We start from the raw sequence: 19,696 nt of genomic DNA on the forward strand, positions 1-19,696 counted from the left end.
CCCCATGCTTTCCTTGGCTTAATTAATAATAATATTAATAATAATGATGATGATGATGATGATGATAATAGTAATAATAATAATAATAATAATAATAATAATAATGTTGGGGTTTAACGTCTCAAAACCAGGATATGATTATGAGAGAAGCCGCAGTGGAGGCTCCGGAAATTTTGACCCCCTGGGGTTCATTAACGTGCGCCTAAATCTAAGTATACGGGCCTCTAGCATTTTCGCTTCCATCGAAAATGCGGCCGTCACAGCCGGGATTCGATCCCGCAACCTTCGGGTCAGCAGTTGAGTATCTTAACCACTAGTTCCTTGGCTTAATTATCTGTTGGTTTCATTGGTTGTGTTAAACAAAAGAAATGAACCCCTCGAATAAATATCCTTCTTTCGTACTCTTGCTAAAGTACTTCTCGATACTGGCCAACCTATGAGCTTACGGGTATCTAATAACTTTTGCTCTGAGTGTTCGCGCGAAATGTGTTTATCAAATTGAAAAAAAAAAACTGTACAAACTTAAACAAATGCAATAAAAAGAGCAAGCACTCGCACAAAACATTACACACAGTGTTGTCAACATTCACTCTCCTCATTTGACATGAGCACTTTATTTTAGCACAACAGAAATGGGCTTCATTTACAACACAGGCGCTCATTTACCCACAAGGAAGCCATGAGTGAGAGAGACAGACATGCAAGATTGGAACGCGGCGTTTTTTCTTCCAAGACTCCTTTCTCCTCCGGGGTGCGCGCACTGCTCGTTCCCACGTATACACATCTCGTCCGGATGGAAGCCCTTAAATTTGCGGAGAGAGGCATCAGAGAGCGCGGCGCTCCGCTTTCCCTTCCCTGGGGCGACTTTCACCAGCGGCTACGGCGGCGCGGCCAATGACGGGTCACTCACTACCGTCGCCCTCTCTCGTTCTGCCGGCAACGCAGTAGTGGCGAGTGAGAGAGCAACAGCGAGAGACAAAAAAAAAAAAGAGCAACCGTTCTCGGTGCACGACCGGTGACCCGCGGAGAAGTGCACATCGTCGACGCAACGACGGTTGTTTTGTCAGACTGTGCGGCGGTTTTTTCGACACTAGAAACATCGTGCAGTTAACCACGCTTATCACGAGGCGCCTCCGCCGCTATACACGGTGCGAGTTAGGTTATATTAGGACAAATTAGTAGCGGAAGATGATGGAACTGGCGAGACGGAAAGAAGGTGGTGCTTGGTCCTCGGATGGTGTGTGACGCCGGTCATGACGACATCGAGCCAAGTTGTTCGGAGTGCATCATCATCGGAGGTGGCGTTGCAGTCCTGCGAAACACATTCGTGCCTCAAGGAGAAGTCCACGTTGTAGTGGCCCTCTTACATTGTTTTCGCTTGATCATCGCTCTCGCGTATTGACTGGGGCAAAAAAAAAAAATCCGAAGGCATGGTTTATACGCTACTACGTGCGCGAATGGGATTGTGGCTCCTGCTCATGCTGGAAGGTAAGCAGATTTCATTTCTCTTCCTGTTTGTTCCCTTACATTGATGAACATTACCTTTAACTAAGAAGTTGGTAGCTCTTTCGATCACCCGCTTCGGACAAAGTTTCTGATTCTCGGAAACAAATTACGTAGACCCGTGTGTCCGCCGCGATGGTACGCTGGTCGCGGTGACTCGGCTTCTGACACGAAGGTCGCGGGTTCGATCGCGGTCGCATTTCTATGGAGGCGAAATGGTAGAGGTCGTGTACTGTGCTGCCAGTGCGCGTTAACAAACACCAAATGGTCGAAATTTGCGGAGCCTCCCACCACGGCTCGCCTCATAATCATATCGTGCTTTTGGCGCGTAAGACCCCACATATTATTATTAAGGATGGTATGTATCCTTCTATGTCCACCTCGCATGCAATGAAACCTGGTTCTAAAAACTTGAGAGCATTATATTCCAGTACCTGCATTGTGCCGGTTCGCTCAATGATATATTTAGATAACGACTGGAACTTAAGACTGAATTTAAGACTGTTGACTTTTCGGGCCAAAGACTGCATGCCAGTTTTCGTTAATTGCAACAATATGACATTGCTTCGAATGTTATTCTATTTATTCGTAACCAAATTAAACACACTTCTCTTTTCTTCCTGCGTTTGGGCAACCTTGCTGTCTTCTGCGACCATGTTCAGAAAAAATGGAGGCAGTAATACGCATGAGCACATGATAGTGCACTAATGATCAGATGGAGATATGAGGGAGTAACTTCTCTGAAGGCAGTGAATTTTGTGAGATTAACCTTGCAGGAGGAGAATAGTGTAGCCTTCGCAATTTCGGGAATATGTCTTAATATTTTACAGATGCTAACCTTTACATTATGTAATTATTCCCCCGGATTTCGAGCCACCTTGGTGTTTTTGCTTGTTATTTTTTTTTCCTCGATGAGAATGGGGGAGGGTTTAGAGGCAAGGCCGGAATGTTTCAACTCTCGGCGAAAGTTCAAGTTCTCACTCAAGCGCACCAACTTGTTTTCAAGGGCTGCATCGTTTTGCCTCTCAGCTGCGCGCGTTTACAAGCACGTTTCGTGTGCCAAACTACTCGTAAGAACACCTTACATGTTAACGAAACACGTATCATTATAATAACGGAGTAAAGTGAACACCTCATTTACAAACTGTAACCCTTCGAGGCAATGGAACTTCCATTCTGACTGCAAGTGTACGCGGACAGCTTGCTACTTTACTGTGCTGCACTAGGGTTCTTCACGCATCGCGAGAATTCACTTCAAGTTATCTGCGTACGTGCTCACGCAAATGTTTGTGCACTTACGCACGTCTCGTGCGCATTTGTGCACGTGCCTCTGTTCATATATATGCATTCCGGAATCCCTTAAAACACACTGATTATTACAGTACATCAATTGGTGTTCCTAGATATTTTACATGCTGACTTTTATATTATAACGTCCTCAATAATCGTTGGGTTTGACTGTTAGCAGCCCTGATGACATTGCAGCTAAGGCGCTGCTCTACGCGAGGGCGCGGGTTCGATTCCCAGGCGCATAGACCACCTCGCGAAAGGGCAACATGCAGGATCTCCCGTCTACATTGATTTAAGTGCACGTTAAAATTCTCCCGGTGATCAAAATTACCATGAAGCTCCAAACTACACGGCTTGCCTCATAATCATGCCGGGATTTTCACACGTGGAACCGAAGAGTATTATTGAATCAATAATTTCTACTGCAGACGTAAAAATATATCGTGAGAATTGTGTAACAATGTGAAAGAGCACAAGATGAAGACTTTTTAACACGGTCCCTTTCACTTCCAACATACACAAAAACGCAGCGCACTGACACGCACACTTTCTTTTCGCTTTATAGTAAACACAACAAGCTATTCACCGTCACCCATGCAGAGAAAGATCCTGCTCGATGACAGCAGTCGAGTGCAATGACCTCTTTCATTTTTTTTTTTCCTACAGAAAAGGCGTTTGAACGACATTTCCTTTTAAAAAAAAATGCTTGTGCAACTGGAATGCAGTGCGAAAAAACCTCTGCCCGAGTGAAACCAGTTTTCCATTGACGCTATTGTATGTGTACGTTTCGCGTCAACAGATATTCACAATGAGACAGTTGCTTGCTCTGTAGCGTTGTACTAGGTTGCGTTGTTTGGGCAACAGAGCTCGAAAACTGAGAGAGCTAAATAACTCGCCATAGTGTCGGGACAGTTGCCTACATGGTAAGAACCCGACTGGAAATTCCACAGAATGTACGCCCAATTCAGAAGATATGGAAAATGTGAAGTGTACCGTTTTAGTTTTTTTCACAGTAAAGATCTCATTGTCCGCACAGCGCACAACGGTATTACGACCACATGGACCTTTCACTTCTTATTGTAGAATTATACAGGTTCGAGGCAAACATCTCTCGCCAGGACATGTTCTTTCGTTGAGAAGATATGTTCTTTTATTATGTTTATTGAATTAAGAAGGTTTACAAGGGTCAGCAACATCTGCCAAACGACATAAGTTAGCTTCTGTGACTAGTAGTCAAATCTGCGCAACAAAATTTACAGCCACGTTTCATTTGCTTAAACCGGAATGCAGATCACAGAAATAGCACTTACGCTTCGCAGCCACTGACTTAGAGCATTAGATGACCTTAAACACTTACCTGCGCAGAACGGAAGCAGAATTTTCTTTTTTATTCACGTAAAACATATATCCGAGCTATTCGCTGCGGTATCCAAGTGCCCATTTGGCACTCTTCTGCAGAACTGAATATCACAAGTTCATTTGGCGATCGTAGCAATCGCATTCTGACGCGGCCAGAAAGCAAAACTGCTCGTGTGCATGTTTAACGAGAAGCGCGTTAAAGAAGATGCGGCGATTCACACTAATTGGGGACGGCTTACTGCGCTTACTCTCAGTACGTGTGCCACAATCGGGAAAGTTAAGCTCCACAGCTGGACTTTGTATTCGAGAAGCCAACAAAGATTTATAGGTTGAACAGATGTCTTACTGATGTTTCCTGCGGAAAATTGAACAGCATAACGTGCATCGCAGGAAAGTGCCAAGGGCAGTACTGAATATGCATATGTATTTCAAAGTGAGATTTGAAACGTGGTCACGTATGCGACTTTGATGATTTCGTATCAGTGAACAGCAAAATTAGAAGCACGAAGTTCACGTTGGTTGCGCCACAGTACATAATTTAAATAATAACATCAACATCGCTGATTGATTGATTGATTGATTGATTGATTGATTGATTGATTGATTGATTGATTGATTGATTGATTGATTGATTGATTGAAGTAATTTTAATGAGGTCCTGCGGGACGCGCCCTAGCGCGTAGTGGGTGATTGCCGCGTCGGGACCGTCAGGGCAAGCCTGTCGGCCGCTTCGTGGGCCTGCTGGGCAGTCCAAAACATCGTTGATGGCCTTACACAAATACAGGTCACTCAGGATCAAAATGCTGCTGTTCGCTTGTATCGAATGAGGGGGACTGCCTTCCTTTGCGCAGCAAACGCGAAACGCTCACGCGCGGAAATTGACGCAAAAGTGAGTACGCAAACGCGCACACATGCAACTCCCGCGCATTCCCACCCAATTAGTCAAGGGAATCACCCGAATCGAAAAGGCGGCGCTTCCTCTTCTGCTTCAGGATGGCAGGTCGTTAGGAGACTGAAAAAAGAAAAAAGAAAGGAGGCTGTCAAAATAGCGTTTATCAGTGTAACATATCCGCAAAGTGTGTCAAGTCGAGCGGCAACGGAAGCCCACTTATAGGGGCAGTGTAAACGCTAATGCGTGCGATTTTTACGCATGTCCAACGCTGGCAGCGGATGCGTCAACGTACGCTTTCAGATCGCACACTTCCCTACAATCTTGGATACGCTTTGGAGAACAGGGCAAACAGAAGTTTCACGCACTCTGAGAGCAGTACACATTGAGCAGACCCGCACAAGGTGCATTTGAAGGCGGAGGTGGCAAGGCAATCGCGTCATCGCTTAACATCCGTGTATGTCGATAATGAGGGGGAAGGGGGAGGCGGGAGGGGATGGTCCGCGTACGGGTCATGCAGGAAAGGTGAGAGGACGTATTTAGGCAGCCTTTTCGGAGGCGCAGGTGCTTCGAACGCACGCATCTGGCGCCTTAAGAAACGCCGAGTATTATACAGACGTCGATGACTCGGAGTCCCGTGCTTTATTTTTGGCAGTTGCCCCATTTGCAGGACGTGGTCTCCGCTCACGCTATTCGCAGGTACAAACGATTATTGTGAACACACGCGGCACGAATCTCGCACAGCTTTTGTTTACCGGTTTTCTCGTTTGCAGCAAGTTTGGTCTCGATGTGGCGCGGGCAATGTATAGCATCTGCATTACTACCGGAAGCCTCAGAGTCCTGAAGAGTCTGTTGTGATAGCGATAGAAAAAGATGACGGACCTCAAGGCGCTGGTATACGTCAGTTCGTCAATATCGCGTCCGCGGGTTCACACCTCTCTTCTGACATTCTTTCGTCTCTTGTTATGCAATTTCAACAGGTTTTGTACGCACCGTAGACACCTTCGCTGAGGGCAGATGTGTTGTTATTAAAATGCTGCGTTTTTTTCGCTATCTGTTCCTTTTTTCTCGCATTTCTGATGTGAAACCGGAAGTTACCTTTTTTTATGTGTTCCTAGGGAGACGTGACGTTTTCAGTGGCCCGTTCGTCACGTGAACAGCCGCGAAGAGTGGAATTACCTATTGCTCTTGAAACCAGGTCGACACGCAAGGGTTGTTCAGACTGAGATCTGGCAGGCTGATAAGGCATTGGCTTTGCGAATGCGTGAAACGTGAAGGTAGGGTGCCCTTTCTTGCATCAGATAACTGCCGACCTGGGTACGTATTCGTATGAAAGTCTTACGCTGAAATTTTTCGTAAGAGAATATTTCAGCCAGGCACGATGCGGGACATATCATTAGCGAAGCTAACTGACCAATGAAAAAAAAACACATTTACGAAAATGAAATTTTGGGAATTCGGCCTCTGATCAATGTAACAACGTTGTTAACCTTAGTTTTACTGACATAAATAGCAGATGGGTCATTCAATTTAGTGGTGAGAGAGCACAGCGCAACTTTTTTATGTGACACATTACAAGAATCGTGGAGCCGAATTACCTAAGCTTCTCTTGCGTAACTTTATTTGTCCATTGATTAACCGGCTTTGCTAATGATATACCCACAGCGTGATTGGATTAAATATTACCGTACGATAATTTTTAGCGTAAGGCGTTTTTATGAACACGGGCTCTGGCCAAGTTTAGGCCATGCCATGTGTATTCTTTGTTCATTACTCCTTAGCAGCTCCCATATAGTATGGTCCTCCGGGACATCACCACTTTCTCAAGGTCATTCCTTTTGTGGCTGTGATTCAAACTTATCAGCTATTCTTTAATGTCAAGTAATTGAGAAGTCTCGAAAGTCACAAGCATGAAAGATGTTGACAGCCGAACAAATTCTACTTCGGTCTCCACATGTGCCGTGCCCTATAGCGCTATCTAAATGGCAATTCATCAATCTTTTTGTGACATCTCAAGATTTTGTATGCAGAGCCTTGAACGGCCTTTAGCATCGGTGGAATAGCTCGCACGTTTCGAACGATGTCATGTAGTGGTCTGTTCAGGAAGTGCAGGAATCAGGAAATGTCCGGTTCCGGAAAGATAATTACCCCGCGAAAATGCACGCGCAGCTTCGCGCCTTCAGTACATAGCCATTCGCGGCCACTCGTGCACATCGGGAAAAAAAAAGCTGCTTATATGATTCGAGCTACACGGGTAGTTAGCGCGTCACAGCGCGTGAGATCGTCGCGGTTCACAGTGGGAGCGTGACGAAACGCGTATGTTCCCTAGGCAGCCTGCTCACCGTGCCGTATGCCCCGAAAGCCCACTTACGCGGAAAGCAACGGTGACTACCGGGGCTGAGATTGAAAGCTAGTAACGCAAAATGTTGCCAGAACGTCGTACGGATGTTCCCAAATGCCGTGGAAAACGTAGCCCACGTGCTGATTATGTCCTTTTCTTTGATACGGAGGCAACGGTAACAGATAACGTATTGGCTGCGTGTTTGATGACATTTCCAATATTTAGACAACCTTTCTGCGGATATCCTAGCAACGTAACACTAACATCTCTTGTGTTAAGTGTGCTGTCAAGGAAGATACACGGGTAACATTGAAACAATGTTTATCCCTTTGCGTATGTTATTAGCATTGAGCATGTCGACCGGTTATGGAAAGTGCTGCGGAGCTCTTAGCCACAATAAATAGGTGTCAAACATGTTCACGAAGAAAAACACCTACATATATAACTGCCTAATTAATTAAATCAGTATGTTGCATATGTGGCAGTGTGTTTCATTCCTATTTAAAGTATAGCAGCGGCAGTGCGTGAGAGAAATTCAACACTATTATAAGCGTCCCCTTTCACTTAAGCATCAATTTTATTCTGACACCTTATGTGATAATGTCACCCAGTATGACGTCAATGATTTAAATATTTTGCGGTACTGTGCATTGAAACTGAGCCGCTCATACTAAAAAATTAACAACTGAACATTCAGAAGCGCGTCTCGTTAAAACTTTAAAGGAATGCACGTGGCTGACGCCAGTTCAGTATCACTAATGCTTGCAACAAGGAAAATGTGGAGCTCTCTGAAGTTCACGAAGCAAGAAATAAATAAACTAGGAGACCGCAACGTTTCGTGAAGCCATCCTTGAGCTTCCAACTCTCCGCGAAAACATTTCCATTTCTTTTACTCATTCCTTTTTACGCAGTATAAGCCCAATACGTGGCCTCTGAGAAGGCACGTATTGAAGGATAATGTTATGACGAGGCGATCAAGCGATCAGCCGATGCATTCTCTAGATTCCTTTGCGTAACGCTGTGCTCTCTCCGCTTTTTTATGCTACCATGCTAAGAACAGAAAAATGTGGCGAAACTTGCACTAAGCCGGGCAAGGCTGGAAACGGCAAAAATGGACGATTCTGAAGAATCATCTGGTTGCTTATAGGTTGTTTGAAGGCATCAGCTAGGTGGTGCAGATTCTTCATTGTTGCTAGGCTTTAGCTCGGTGATGCTCGGTTGTTTGTACGTTGTTCTCAGCGCCGAGAGGTTTGACTTAAACCACAGGCAGTCAGAGACACGACACGGATGTCCAAACTCCAGAGACAGAAACCCGCGCTGAAACTAAATGTTCGCACCTCTCGTAGATCTACGCGCTCGTCGTCATTGGCGTAGGCCTTCCATCGCTTCGGCATCTTCTCACAGCCGCCGTTGCCTTTCCCGTTCTTTGGTATTCTCTCGTTGTACGTACTCGGAATCTTCAGCTCACCGCCGTCGCTTTGCAGCCATTTGGTGGGCTAACTGTTGTCTTCTTTTTAATGGACCAGTGCTGAGTAGTGGGTTTTATCCAATCTCTGTGGCACATACCCGTTTATGATAGTTTTCTGGATCGACTCACAATGAGCACTTTGCTAAACAGCTTCGCTGTCAAAATATTGCATGATGAGCACATCAACCGGAGGTTCGAAAGTTACTTATTCAGTTCCACAATCCAACGTATAGGTGCTGTAAAACAGCAAGGAAAGGAAATGCCACACGATGGTTTTAGAAGTATTTCACAAATTGAAAAGCGCAGAAAAAACACAATAATAATCAGCGATTATAATTGCACACATCTCAGTTCAATTTAAATTTATATGGGCGTTTATACGTCATGCCAAATAATATACAGGGATTTGTATATTTCTGTTGTAACTATTGCGTAGACAGCAGAAGCGTCGAATTATGCGTACAGCGCTACTGTTTCAAGTGATATCGTTTGATCAGGCAGGATTCATGGAATGTACCCATAACCTGGTATTCGCAAAGAAGGAAGGAAGGAACACAAAAGGGAGAAAGGTAGGGAGGTTAACCAGACAACTGTCTGGTTGGCTACCCTACGCCGGGGGAAAGAGAAGGGAAGTGGAAAGATTGGAGATACAGAGAGAGACAGAGGGGGGGGGGGAGCGAAAAAAAAAAGGAAATGATCAATAAATGTGCTGACACTGTACAATAGTCACACGCGTTGACAAAGGTCCGTAGTCCCTAAAAAGCACAAAAGTGCTTTGACTGCCTTGTGGGCCGAGGAGCGATGGGGACGGAAAGAAGATTACAGAGATCATGAATACACTAGCTGTGAGTGAATGTTTTGCGTTGTCATCTGCATTGACGTGGTGCGGGAGCGTTTCTTGCATCACGAAAAGGCAGCCAAGAAATGCTCATTTAATAATTATATCTTTGTAACCGCAAGTGTCGCCATCAGCAAATGCTGTACCCTTAACCAGTCCATCCGGGCATTACATAAGGAAAGGAGGGGGCGAGGAAATATTTCCCTAGATATGGAGATACATGTGTCACGGTCATTAACACTTGCAAACATAGAGTAAATAGACAAGCACTGGCAGAATGAACTGACCACTAATAAAGTACAACAAAACTTACGCGAAGAATATCATTCATACCAGGCTTCTGTACTACCAACTTTATGCTAAAGAGTAGCTAGGGCGACGCTTCAAAATTATTTAACTCATTGTGCTTTATTTATCCTGAAAAAAAAAGAACACTATCGTTGTTAAATACAACAAAATAAACACTTCGTTTCCATAACCATTGAAACCTGGCTTACCTAAAAAAGGGGGTCGTCTACGGGTAAACGTCCGTCTCATGAAATCATTGAAGACAGAAATGCGTGACGAACTACTATCTGATACAGTTGAGCAGCTAAGTGCCTTGGATAGGCCTTGCACATAAAAAACGGTACCATTCTGAGAATAAATGTATAATGTTTCCATTTGGGGCGAAGTGACTTAAGTACACGCACCTACAAGCAGGCAAGAGCAGGAGCAGGAGCCGATTCCATTTTTCACGGCTTACAAGACAAGGTCGTCAACACTGGGATTCCCTTGTCGCGCCGCTCGTGAGGTTAGCGACTGGAAAACAGGCGTTCCTAAGCTGGAATTCTTCGTAAAAAAAAAAAAAAAAAGACTTAAGCAGGCTACGTTGAGAGGAAGAAAGTGAGAGGCTCTTCACCCCGGGAGCAACAAGCCTGGCTGGTTAGCTATACCACGTGTCTCTTGACGGTCGCTCGTGGCGATGACAACTTTTCCCGGCAACATCATCAGTTCTCCGCACTGACCTCGGGTTGTTGCCTTCGGACAAATTGACTCGCATTGAGATCTTAAAGAGCCCGACCTGCCATTAGTTTTTATACGGGGTGCCTCTTGCAATGTATAATTACCTTGCTTTTTTTTTTTTGAATAGCTGGCCATTATTGAAAACAACATGCTGATGTAAGCTTCCGCATTGCAAGGCTTGTTTCGCAGCATAAAGGAGCATACGCGTAAAGAAATTACCTTCTCTCAGTTTTCGTTCGGTAAACTGTAAGCAAGAGCAATTTCGCTTAAGCCGTTATTACATAAAATCATTAATAACAGAAACTGCGAAAGAGCAAGAGCACACGTCGAGTGGCTGAAGTGACAGCTAACTAATCGAAGTCTTTACGTGAACGCCAAAACGCTGATTAAAGGAACCTTGAATAAAATACAGTCAAAATTAATCACGGGGAGTCACTTAGTCCCATTATCATCTAGCTTAGTTCGAGATTATGGGTTTATTGTGACGACCTGAGATTACTGAATACGCGAATCAATCTAAGGATACGATTGCCTTTGCGTTGTGCGCCACAGCCGGGTTTGAGAGGGTGACCTCGAGAATTGATACACGCACTAGCTGCTGCATTGTAAGATATTCTTTTTTTTATTTTTTATTGGCACTTTCAACGTATTATACAAAACTTCGAAAAAACATTCTTTGTCCCATAGCCTGCCTGGCTATAGTCTCGGGACCGATGGTTAGACATACCGCTTAACTCAGCAAGCGGTACCAACAGTGACAACGAAACAGATATAAATACATATACTAGATTACACAATGCACTTTTAAAGATAAAGAAAAGAACATATATATTTATAAAATTATGCCACTATAAGCAAGCATAAATGCTTTGTGACCGCAGAAAAGTTGTGTGCTGCTTTCACATCGGCCGGTATAGCATTCCAAATAAGAGCGCCATGAAATTCTATTAGCCGCCGACCGTCGGCATTTTTAGCAACCAGCAAATTAAAGCAATTGCTCGTCGCAGCTCTTGTGCTGAGCGCCGGTAACTTAAAAATGCTTAGTGGTAGAGGGTCATTCTGTTTTACTATTCTGTGTATTATATCCGCAATGCTTATTACGTGAACAGAATCCAGCGGAAGTACGCGCATATGTTGGAACAGTGGTTTACTGGTATCCGTCCTATTTGAAAATGTAAGAATGCTTATTGCCCTAATTTGTAAGCGGATCAGAGGTTTCAAATATAATCTGTGCGTGGTCTCAGGATGCAATGCAGTACCTCAGGTGGCTATGCGCAAATGCGAAATATAGGGTACGCAAGGTCGCTGCGCCGAAACACTCTCGGGCTTTTAGTCACGTGTGGCAGCCATACGCCAACTTCCAACACGTCTTATCTATATGAGACTTTGAGTTCATATCTGAAATAAACATGAGACCTAAATATTTAAATGTGCTTACTCGCTGCGACAGTGCAGACTCTAAATGTAAATTAAAGCTACCGAACCCGGGCTGTATCTTCTTGGAGTGAAAAACCATATATTTTGTTTTGTCTGTATTATTATTTAGGTGCTTTCCTTGAAACCATAAGGTAACGCTGTAGTTCCGCATTGATTTCGGCTTCGATCTTATTTAGTCTGTGTTCAACAAAAATTAGTGTCGTGTCGCCCGCATACATTAGAGTTTCCGAGTACAATAACACAGAGGGAAGGTCATTAACATAGAGTGAAGAAAGAATAGGTCCAATAACTGAGCCTTCAGGTACTCCTGAGACCACGGACTCAGTAAAGGACACAATACCATCCATGACCACTCGTTGCTTTTGGTTGGAAAGGTAGCATTTTAAGTTGATGAATTCCGCCTCTAAAGTCATAGTCGTGAAGCTTAGTTAAAATAATGTTGTGGGTAACATAATCGAAGGCCTTCCTTATGTCTAAGAAAACTACGACGGCTAGCTTGTTGTTGCTTAGGGCTTCATTAACTTGTTGGCTTAATACCAGAACCGCAGGAGACGTGGATCTGTGCGAACGGAAACCATGCTGGTTTCAGCAAGTTATACTTTTTTGAAGCGAGTGTTGTAATTTGTGCTGAGAGTATATTTTCAAACGTTGTGTTAATCCCACTTAAAACGGATACTGGCCTGTAACTCGAGGCACTTGAACGGCCACCATCTTTGTATACAGGGATGACTTTGCTCAACTTAAGCCCATTTGGATACATAGCGCAGTCCTGCCAGTGTCGAAACATGTGCAAGGCGTGAAATGCCAAAAAAAAAAGCAATAATATATTTATCAATTTAACTGTAATAGTATCAAGCTCGGTCGCTTTGCTACCATCTAAATTTTTCACTACTGATAAGTGGTGTGGCACTCTATTTCAAACTAGCCAAAGCTCTCGGAGGCTGCTCTAGAAGGGTGCGCATGACCCTAAGGGTCAGGCAACTGGGCCGCCAAAGACCGCCCAACGTCTGCAAAATACTTTTTAAAGGTGTCCACCGTGCCTTGTGTTTTGACATCGGGTAACACGCGTTTATTGTAATATAACCCAACTGCAACTCTAACGATCTCCCAAACACTTTTAGTGTTTCCTGCAGCTTCTTCGACGAGCTTAGTGAGGTATTCTTTCTTTCGCTTACTCATCGTGGAAACTGATTGATTTCAATAAAACTTGAATTGTTTTAGGTTATATTGATTGTTCCTATGCTGCTTCAATTTTTGGAACCACCCATCCTCTTGTTTCAATACCTCTAAAATAGTGGCTGTCATCCAAGGGCAGAGTGGGTTGATATATTTATTATTGGTTATAGTGGTGCATGTTGACACAGCGTTTTTAAGCGAGCGTACGAAATTCTAGCACTCAGTAATAAAATCCTTCTCATAAATAGCACATAAATCCATTTGACGTATTTTGTTTCGCAATAACTTTTTAATCAACCTTCGTAGTGACTTTCCCCGTGGATAGTTTAGCACTAAGAGGTTCAATTTTGATGAAAACAAAAATAGGCAAGTGGTCATATCGGAAGAGGAAGCACGAGAGTTGACAAATCATTGTCAACGTTGCAAATGGCATGATCAATAAGGGTGCTTGACGTACTAGTCAGGCCCGCAGCCAGGAGTATTATTTTATTTTTTTTTTTGGGGGGGGGGGAGGGTTGCCCATTTGCTGAAGACCTTGACTGTTTTAGAAAAACCCCTATTTTCATTACTTATTTTCGGTAAAACACCACCCTCCATCAAATTTCCAGTGGGGGGGGGGGGGGGGGGGGGCGCTAGGGCACCTTACCTGGCTACGGGCCTGTGCTACTAGTGATACGTGTTGGCTCAGTTATTACATTGCTCAAGTTAAACGATTTGAGGAGAAATGTGTATTCATTCCAGGTAGCGCAGCACAAGTCAATATTAATGTATCCGACAACTACAGTATGTTTACAGTGCACGCAGGAAGCTTTCATAAGAACAGACTCGAATTCCCTCAAAAAGGTTAGACCGAAGAACCATGGCGGGCGTTACACGACACGAATGGTTAGCCCTCTTTCAATCTTGATAAGCAGTGTTTTGATATTTGCACTTGAAACAGGCGCAGCATTCATGAAAGTGCACGCAATATTATCCAGCACAAACAAAACAACGCCCCCCTTCCCCTCCCCTATATATAGCGTGTATATAGCGTGGTAGCCCGGGAACAGACAGCAATGCAACACTTTGCAAAAAACACAACTCTGGCAAGCACTTATAGCAGCGGCATGTCTATTGAGTTGATTGTTTCCAGCGCGGAGCGCTGGTTAACCGAAAAGAAATTATTTATTCGAATACCTTTAGTTCTATTGAGCATCCATTAGGCTTGTTTCTAAAAAAGAGTTTGGATAAAATAAAGACACAAAAAAGTCGACATTGAAGAATTAATATCCAGAGAGAAGGACATGGTCACGTGGTACATAGAAGGTACGCCTAGGCACATGTAAAAATCTAAAGAATACAGAAATTCTGGGGAAAATAGAGGCTTGACGACTTGGAAGAATAATTGAACAGGGAATGCCGCTGGGGCCAACATTCTGACATCTAGAATTGTCTTCGCCAAGGTACTTGTTGCCTTGAAGGAGTCAAGTCCGCTTGTCGAAACGTTGACTGCGGGTGCCTCGCCTGTTCATTGATTTTTTTTTTCGTTTGTACATATATGTTACTTAACTTCTGAATTGTATAGCCCAGCCTGTACTCGCGATAGGTTCCATTGCTAGAATTGTTGAGAGAACGTCCTCTAGTCCCGACGCTGGACATATACCGAGTGAATGCGGCTTGCCAATATAAAAAAAAATGCATACAAAAAGTATTCTGAGTTCGTACTCCGATGACTCGATGACTAACGTATCCTGACGGAAAGCTCTTCATCCGCGATCACTCCCATGACTCAATATGGCGCCTCTCACGTCTGATTCATCGTTTATCTCGAAAAGTATGCGCCGCATTCGAATAAGGTCGGCGGGGAATACCTGGCCTCACTTGCGGTGTGACCGGAACAAGAGAAACGGTCAAGCGGGTCATCTTAATTGCCTTCCTCAGCGGTACCGGGGACCCGCGCACACTGTACAGCGTGCGGCAGCTCAGTTTTGTCCACACTTAGAGTGAGGCAACATTAGCGCGCGTGTGCACGTGGAGGAAAAAACGTGATGTTCGTGCAACGACCGTGCATGAGGTGGCCGCAGGATGCTCTCACTCGTATATGGTAGGATACGCTCTCACTTTTCTTTTTCTTGGACAGGTGCATATTTACTCGGCGCACTGTACCTCAGTATGTAGCCTACAACTGGCGTTCCACAACCAGGGCGTCTCGTTCCTTTATATCTGTTCCGGTTAGATGCGTGTATCATTTCAGAAGGAATGAACTGCTTGAAAACCTGGCCTTGTGCTAGTTCCGCTCGTTCAAGCCGGCTTTTAAGTCTCTACTGAGTTTAGTGATATCGCCGTGTAACAGCTCGAATATTTATTTGATCCCTGCATCATTTTTTAGAAGCAGCAACTTGCCGCTGTTTTATAACACGGACGATAGGTCACTGCCATTGAAACAGTTTGTTCGTAACACGTATGAAGAACAAAACAGCGCTTAAGACGAGACGAGATTGAGGCACAGACACGCCGCTGGAACACAGAATATCTTCCTCTGACCACTGTGTCATACGACACTTCTCTAACGGCTGCACTTTTTCCACCAAGATTTTTGCTGTGTTAAAATATGTTTCCAACGTTTCCCTCTTTTAATTCTTCGTGTTGTCTTTATACATTCATTCCGATGTATTCCGTCTCACCCCCCCCCCCCCCCCGCTTTTCTTAGGGTACAATAGCGTAAATGGTTTGTGGTGCGCCTGTTTACTTCACTTTCAAAAGGCATAGAAGACAAACCGAACTAAAGTAAAAAAAAAACACTGCGCGCGCTGCGGCCAAGCAATAAATTACATATTCACATGCAATTCATTGTTTAATAAAATGAGCTATTAGATGGCAACAACATATGTCATGTTTTGTCGTTTTTAACAACAACTGCATCTCACAACATGGCAAGGGTTACTAAGCAACACCTACATTCTTTTCGAAGATGACACGACTGCGCTCACAGCGGCGGTCATATTGCACAGAGCTATTAGAACAAGCACACTCATATCAAAATGTTCCTGAGGATATTCCAGGCGAGTCCCACTTGAGTGCCTCATTCAATGTTCCGGGCCACATGAGCTACAGAAGCAAGAACGCACACGAAAACACAGACATAGACATCTTCATTGGGAAAGAACAAGATAAAAAGGAACCTGTCTCGCTAGCCATTGCTCATCAGCAATTCAAATAGGTATGCCGTTATAGCCAAGGCAAATACTGTCAATGCGGTAGGACGAGATTGTAGGGACTAACTACACGGTGCTTAGCGTAAGGGTTGCTATATATCACTCGATGCCAGCAGGGCGACCTCGTTCCCGTTACATACCTACGCATCCGTCTATTTCGGCGCCGATACATTCATGTGGCACGAGTAATGCCTTGCCGTTGAGGCGATTGAAAAAAGAAACAAGAATCTCGTTTTGAGCTAGCAGGCGTGATCAGCAGCTATTAGGAGGAAGTTCTGCGGCAAAGTTCCTGGAAGGTATCGAGGGGTCAGAGGTGAGGCTCGGAAGAGTGAGTCAGCGGTGCCACTGAGGCGGCAAACATTTGCGAAAACGTTTGTGTGCATACGCTACGCTGAACCGGGCGCAGGAGAATACACTCCCCCCGTTGCGAAGTCGGGCGTCTGGAGAGCCAGCAGTATGTTATGCCATACCTTGAGAGTCACGTGTGTACACTAGGGCAAGTGTTGAGCAATGTGTGCGTTGAAGAAGGTATCGTTTTCTGGAAGAATGCACGGCCGATGCAAGGTGCATTGTGGCGGTGTTTGCTAAAGGTACTTGTTGCCGACTGTGCAACGTTTATGGAGAACGTTTGCTGCATCGTTCCCCTGTGTGCGTATATTTCTTCTCTCTTTTTCCAAGGTCTACATGTCTTCCAGTGTATCGCGCTGGAGACACACAGAGCGGCTCATTGAAGAATGCGCCATGTATCAGGTCTCGCAATGCATGTGCTTAGCCGTTTGCTGCAATACCTTGATCGAATGCTCCTTCATATATGCGGCTCTGTTTGGTCGTATGGGATCGTTACAGAGGGAGGCCATTAACGAGCACCATTATTGGCATGGCGGAACTGATGGCGAAATATTTGCGGCCGCTAGTCCACTGTGAACCTACGTTCAAAATACGATATCCAGCTCAAGGGCAAGATAATAAACATAACGACAGTGAAGTGACAGGGGAAATAGATGACGATGTAATATATTTTTCTTAATGGTCTTCTTTTGTGCAATTATGCTTAAAGTTAAGTACGCAGTGTCATTAAAGTTCCTCACTGAGCATGTGTGTGACGAGTCGAGCAACAACCTCTGTTAATTGCCACATTTGTCGGCGAAATAACAATAAAAAGTTAAGGCAGTTTCGCCCTATTGGTTCCAAACCTGAAGGAAGTGTGCAGCTGGGCAGCCTTCTAGGTTTCTTTTTATTTTTCTCTTTTTTCTTCCTCGGTTTCTTTCTTTTTTTCTCTTTTCCAGTTTTTTGTCTTTTTTCTCTCTTTATTTCTATTTATTTCTATTTCTCGTACTATTTGTTTCATTTCTTGCTCTCTCTTTCTATTTCTAGCTTGCTTCCTCTTTTTTTTTCTATTTTTACACGTGGTTTTGCTTGCGGTACGCCAAGCGACGACAGCACACGACAGCCTGGGGCCTTAAAGTGTACCGCGCTTGATATCATTTTCGAGGCGCTCGAAGAACAAGAGGTAGAAGACTTCTCCTTGGCGCGAGCGCGCGCTCAATATGCTACAGATGACTATGTTATACGTGGTTTTGCCAGCGTTACTCCAAGCTGCATGATACGACGACAGCATACGACAGCCCGTGCCCCTAAAGAGATCCGCACTTAATGTGGACGGTTTCACCTGAAAACTAAATACATTGACGATATGAGTTGCTCAACTTATATCGTGACTCTGAGCAATGCATTCTTTTCTGTCTGCGCTTACTGACACTTATCGCCTTAATTCAAAGGAGCGCAACAACCTGCATTGAAGAAAGGAAAAGAGTGAACGGCCACGTGTTCTGCGCAATGCGCGCACTATTACCCGTTTCTCGCCATCAGAGACCACTATCAGGCTGTCCCATTACAGTGTCATTAGACACGCGGTAACGGTGAATGGCGGAAGGTAGATGGGTGCCCGGCTGGGGTAGCCGAGTCGTCGCATTTCATTCGCTGAACGCGGTGTCTTTCATTTTGAAATAAAGATCCACGTCATTGTGCTCACCCACACGTCTCGGCATTGAGATCGTTTCTTTGGGACATTGTATAAACTCTGCCGAAAAGTTTCGTCATCGGCAGCGCTCCGGAAAAACAAATACACGCCATCTCAGAAGAGACTGGAGAGTCATGGGAAGCGTCGGAATTCAACTGGGGCATCTTGAAGAGTCGTGTCACGTAAGCCGCGAGGCCCACACGCGAGCATGACGTGGCAGAGGACGGTAGCGGCAAACAACGTGGGCCACCCGGCGAGGCTAATGACTCTGGCGTGATTCTTCGTGGCAGTGGGACGCACGCGTGGAAGAGTCAGTTCATGTCGATATGACCCGCGCGGACGGAAAAATTTCTTTATGAATCCGCCTCGAGACTTTAAAAGTAAGATTTTACACCTAATATGGCAAATCGGTGCCCCAGGGTACCAAAAGGTGCAGGAGGAATCGTGAAAGGAAACAATGTCATCCTGATCGTTGTAGCACATTGTGACAAAGAAAATCCTTAAGGATTCATTTAAAAAGACACTTTACCGATCACTCAAAAATTCGTCGTGGTCTGGGAGTCAGGACCAGGACGAATTGCAAACCACCTGCAGTTTTTAAACAGCTGCAAAATTCTAACTGGCTGCATAATTTTTAACAAGCTGTAGTTCCCTAAAGTACACACAGTGAGCGGAGCAGGTGTATTTATCCATCAAGTCGCATCGAAATAGAGCTGCCACCAGCCTGTCGACGTCGTACTAAGTAGCGCGATGCTACAGCGACTGAACAAACGCGCTGTAACGGAAGACGATGACAACAATAGCTTCATTCAGCTAAGCAACGCAAGAAAACAAATAATCATGATGACATTTCGATCTATCAACATTACATATAGGCTTTTGTTGCTTTGATGCCCTGGATTCACCTGGGCTGGCGGCTACTGCGGCCACGTCGAGTGCATCAGTTTGACGACACTATGTAGGAAGCTCGGTATTTGCCCGCCTTGGCATTTTGAACACCTTCGTGCGCACTACTTGGCATTCAATACTGGGAATGTGTTCGTATATGCAACTTTCGACGCTCGATATCTGGGCACAGAGAGTACAGTGGGAATCACACCCGTATAAAGCGACCTGACGGCCGCTTGAGCTGCCGATTATTGCAAAAGTATGCCGAGACCGACGCCATAATGTTAC

At 44.7% G+C, this 19,696-nt stretch overlaps 1 protein-coding gene across 1 annotated transcript in view; it reads left to right on the forward strand.

Moving 5' to 3' along the window:
• Positions 1–1,011: 1,011 nt before the first annotated feature.
• LOC119374562 (uncharacterized) overlaps positions 1,012–19,696 on the forward strand; it is a 110,825-nt gene continuing 92,140 nt past the window's right edge. Inside the window, exon 1 of the mRNA XM_037644718.2 lies at positions 1,012–1,488. Within this exon, the coding sequence (XP_037500646.1) occupies positions 1,431–1,488 (58 nt within the window). The 5' untranslated portion in view covers positions 1,012–1,430. The remainder of the gene's footprint in view (positions 1,489–19,696) is intronic.

This window comes from Rhipicephalus sanguineus, chromosome 11 (assembly GCF_013339695.2).
Source record: "Rhipicephalus sanguineus isolate Rsan-2018 chromosome 11, BIME_Rsan_1.4, whole genome shotgun sequence".
NCBI lineage: Eukaryota > Metazoa > Arthropoda > Arachnida > Ixodida > Ixodidae > Rhipicephalus > Rhipicephalus sanguineus.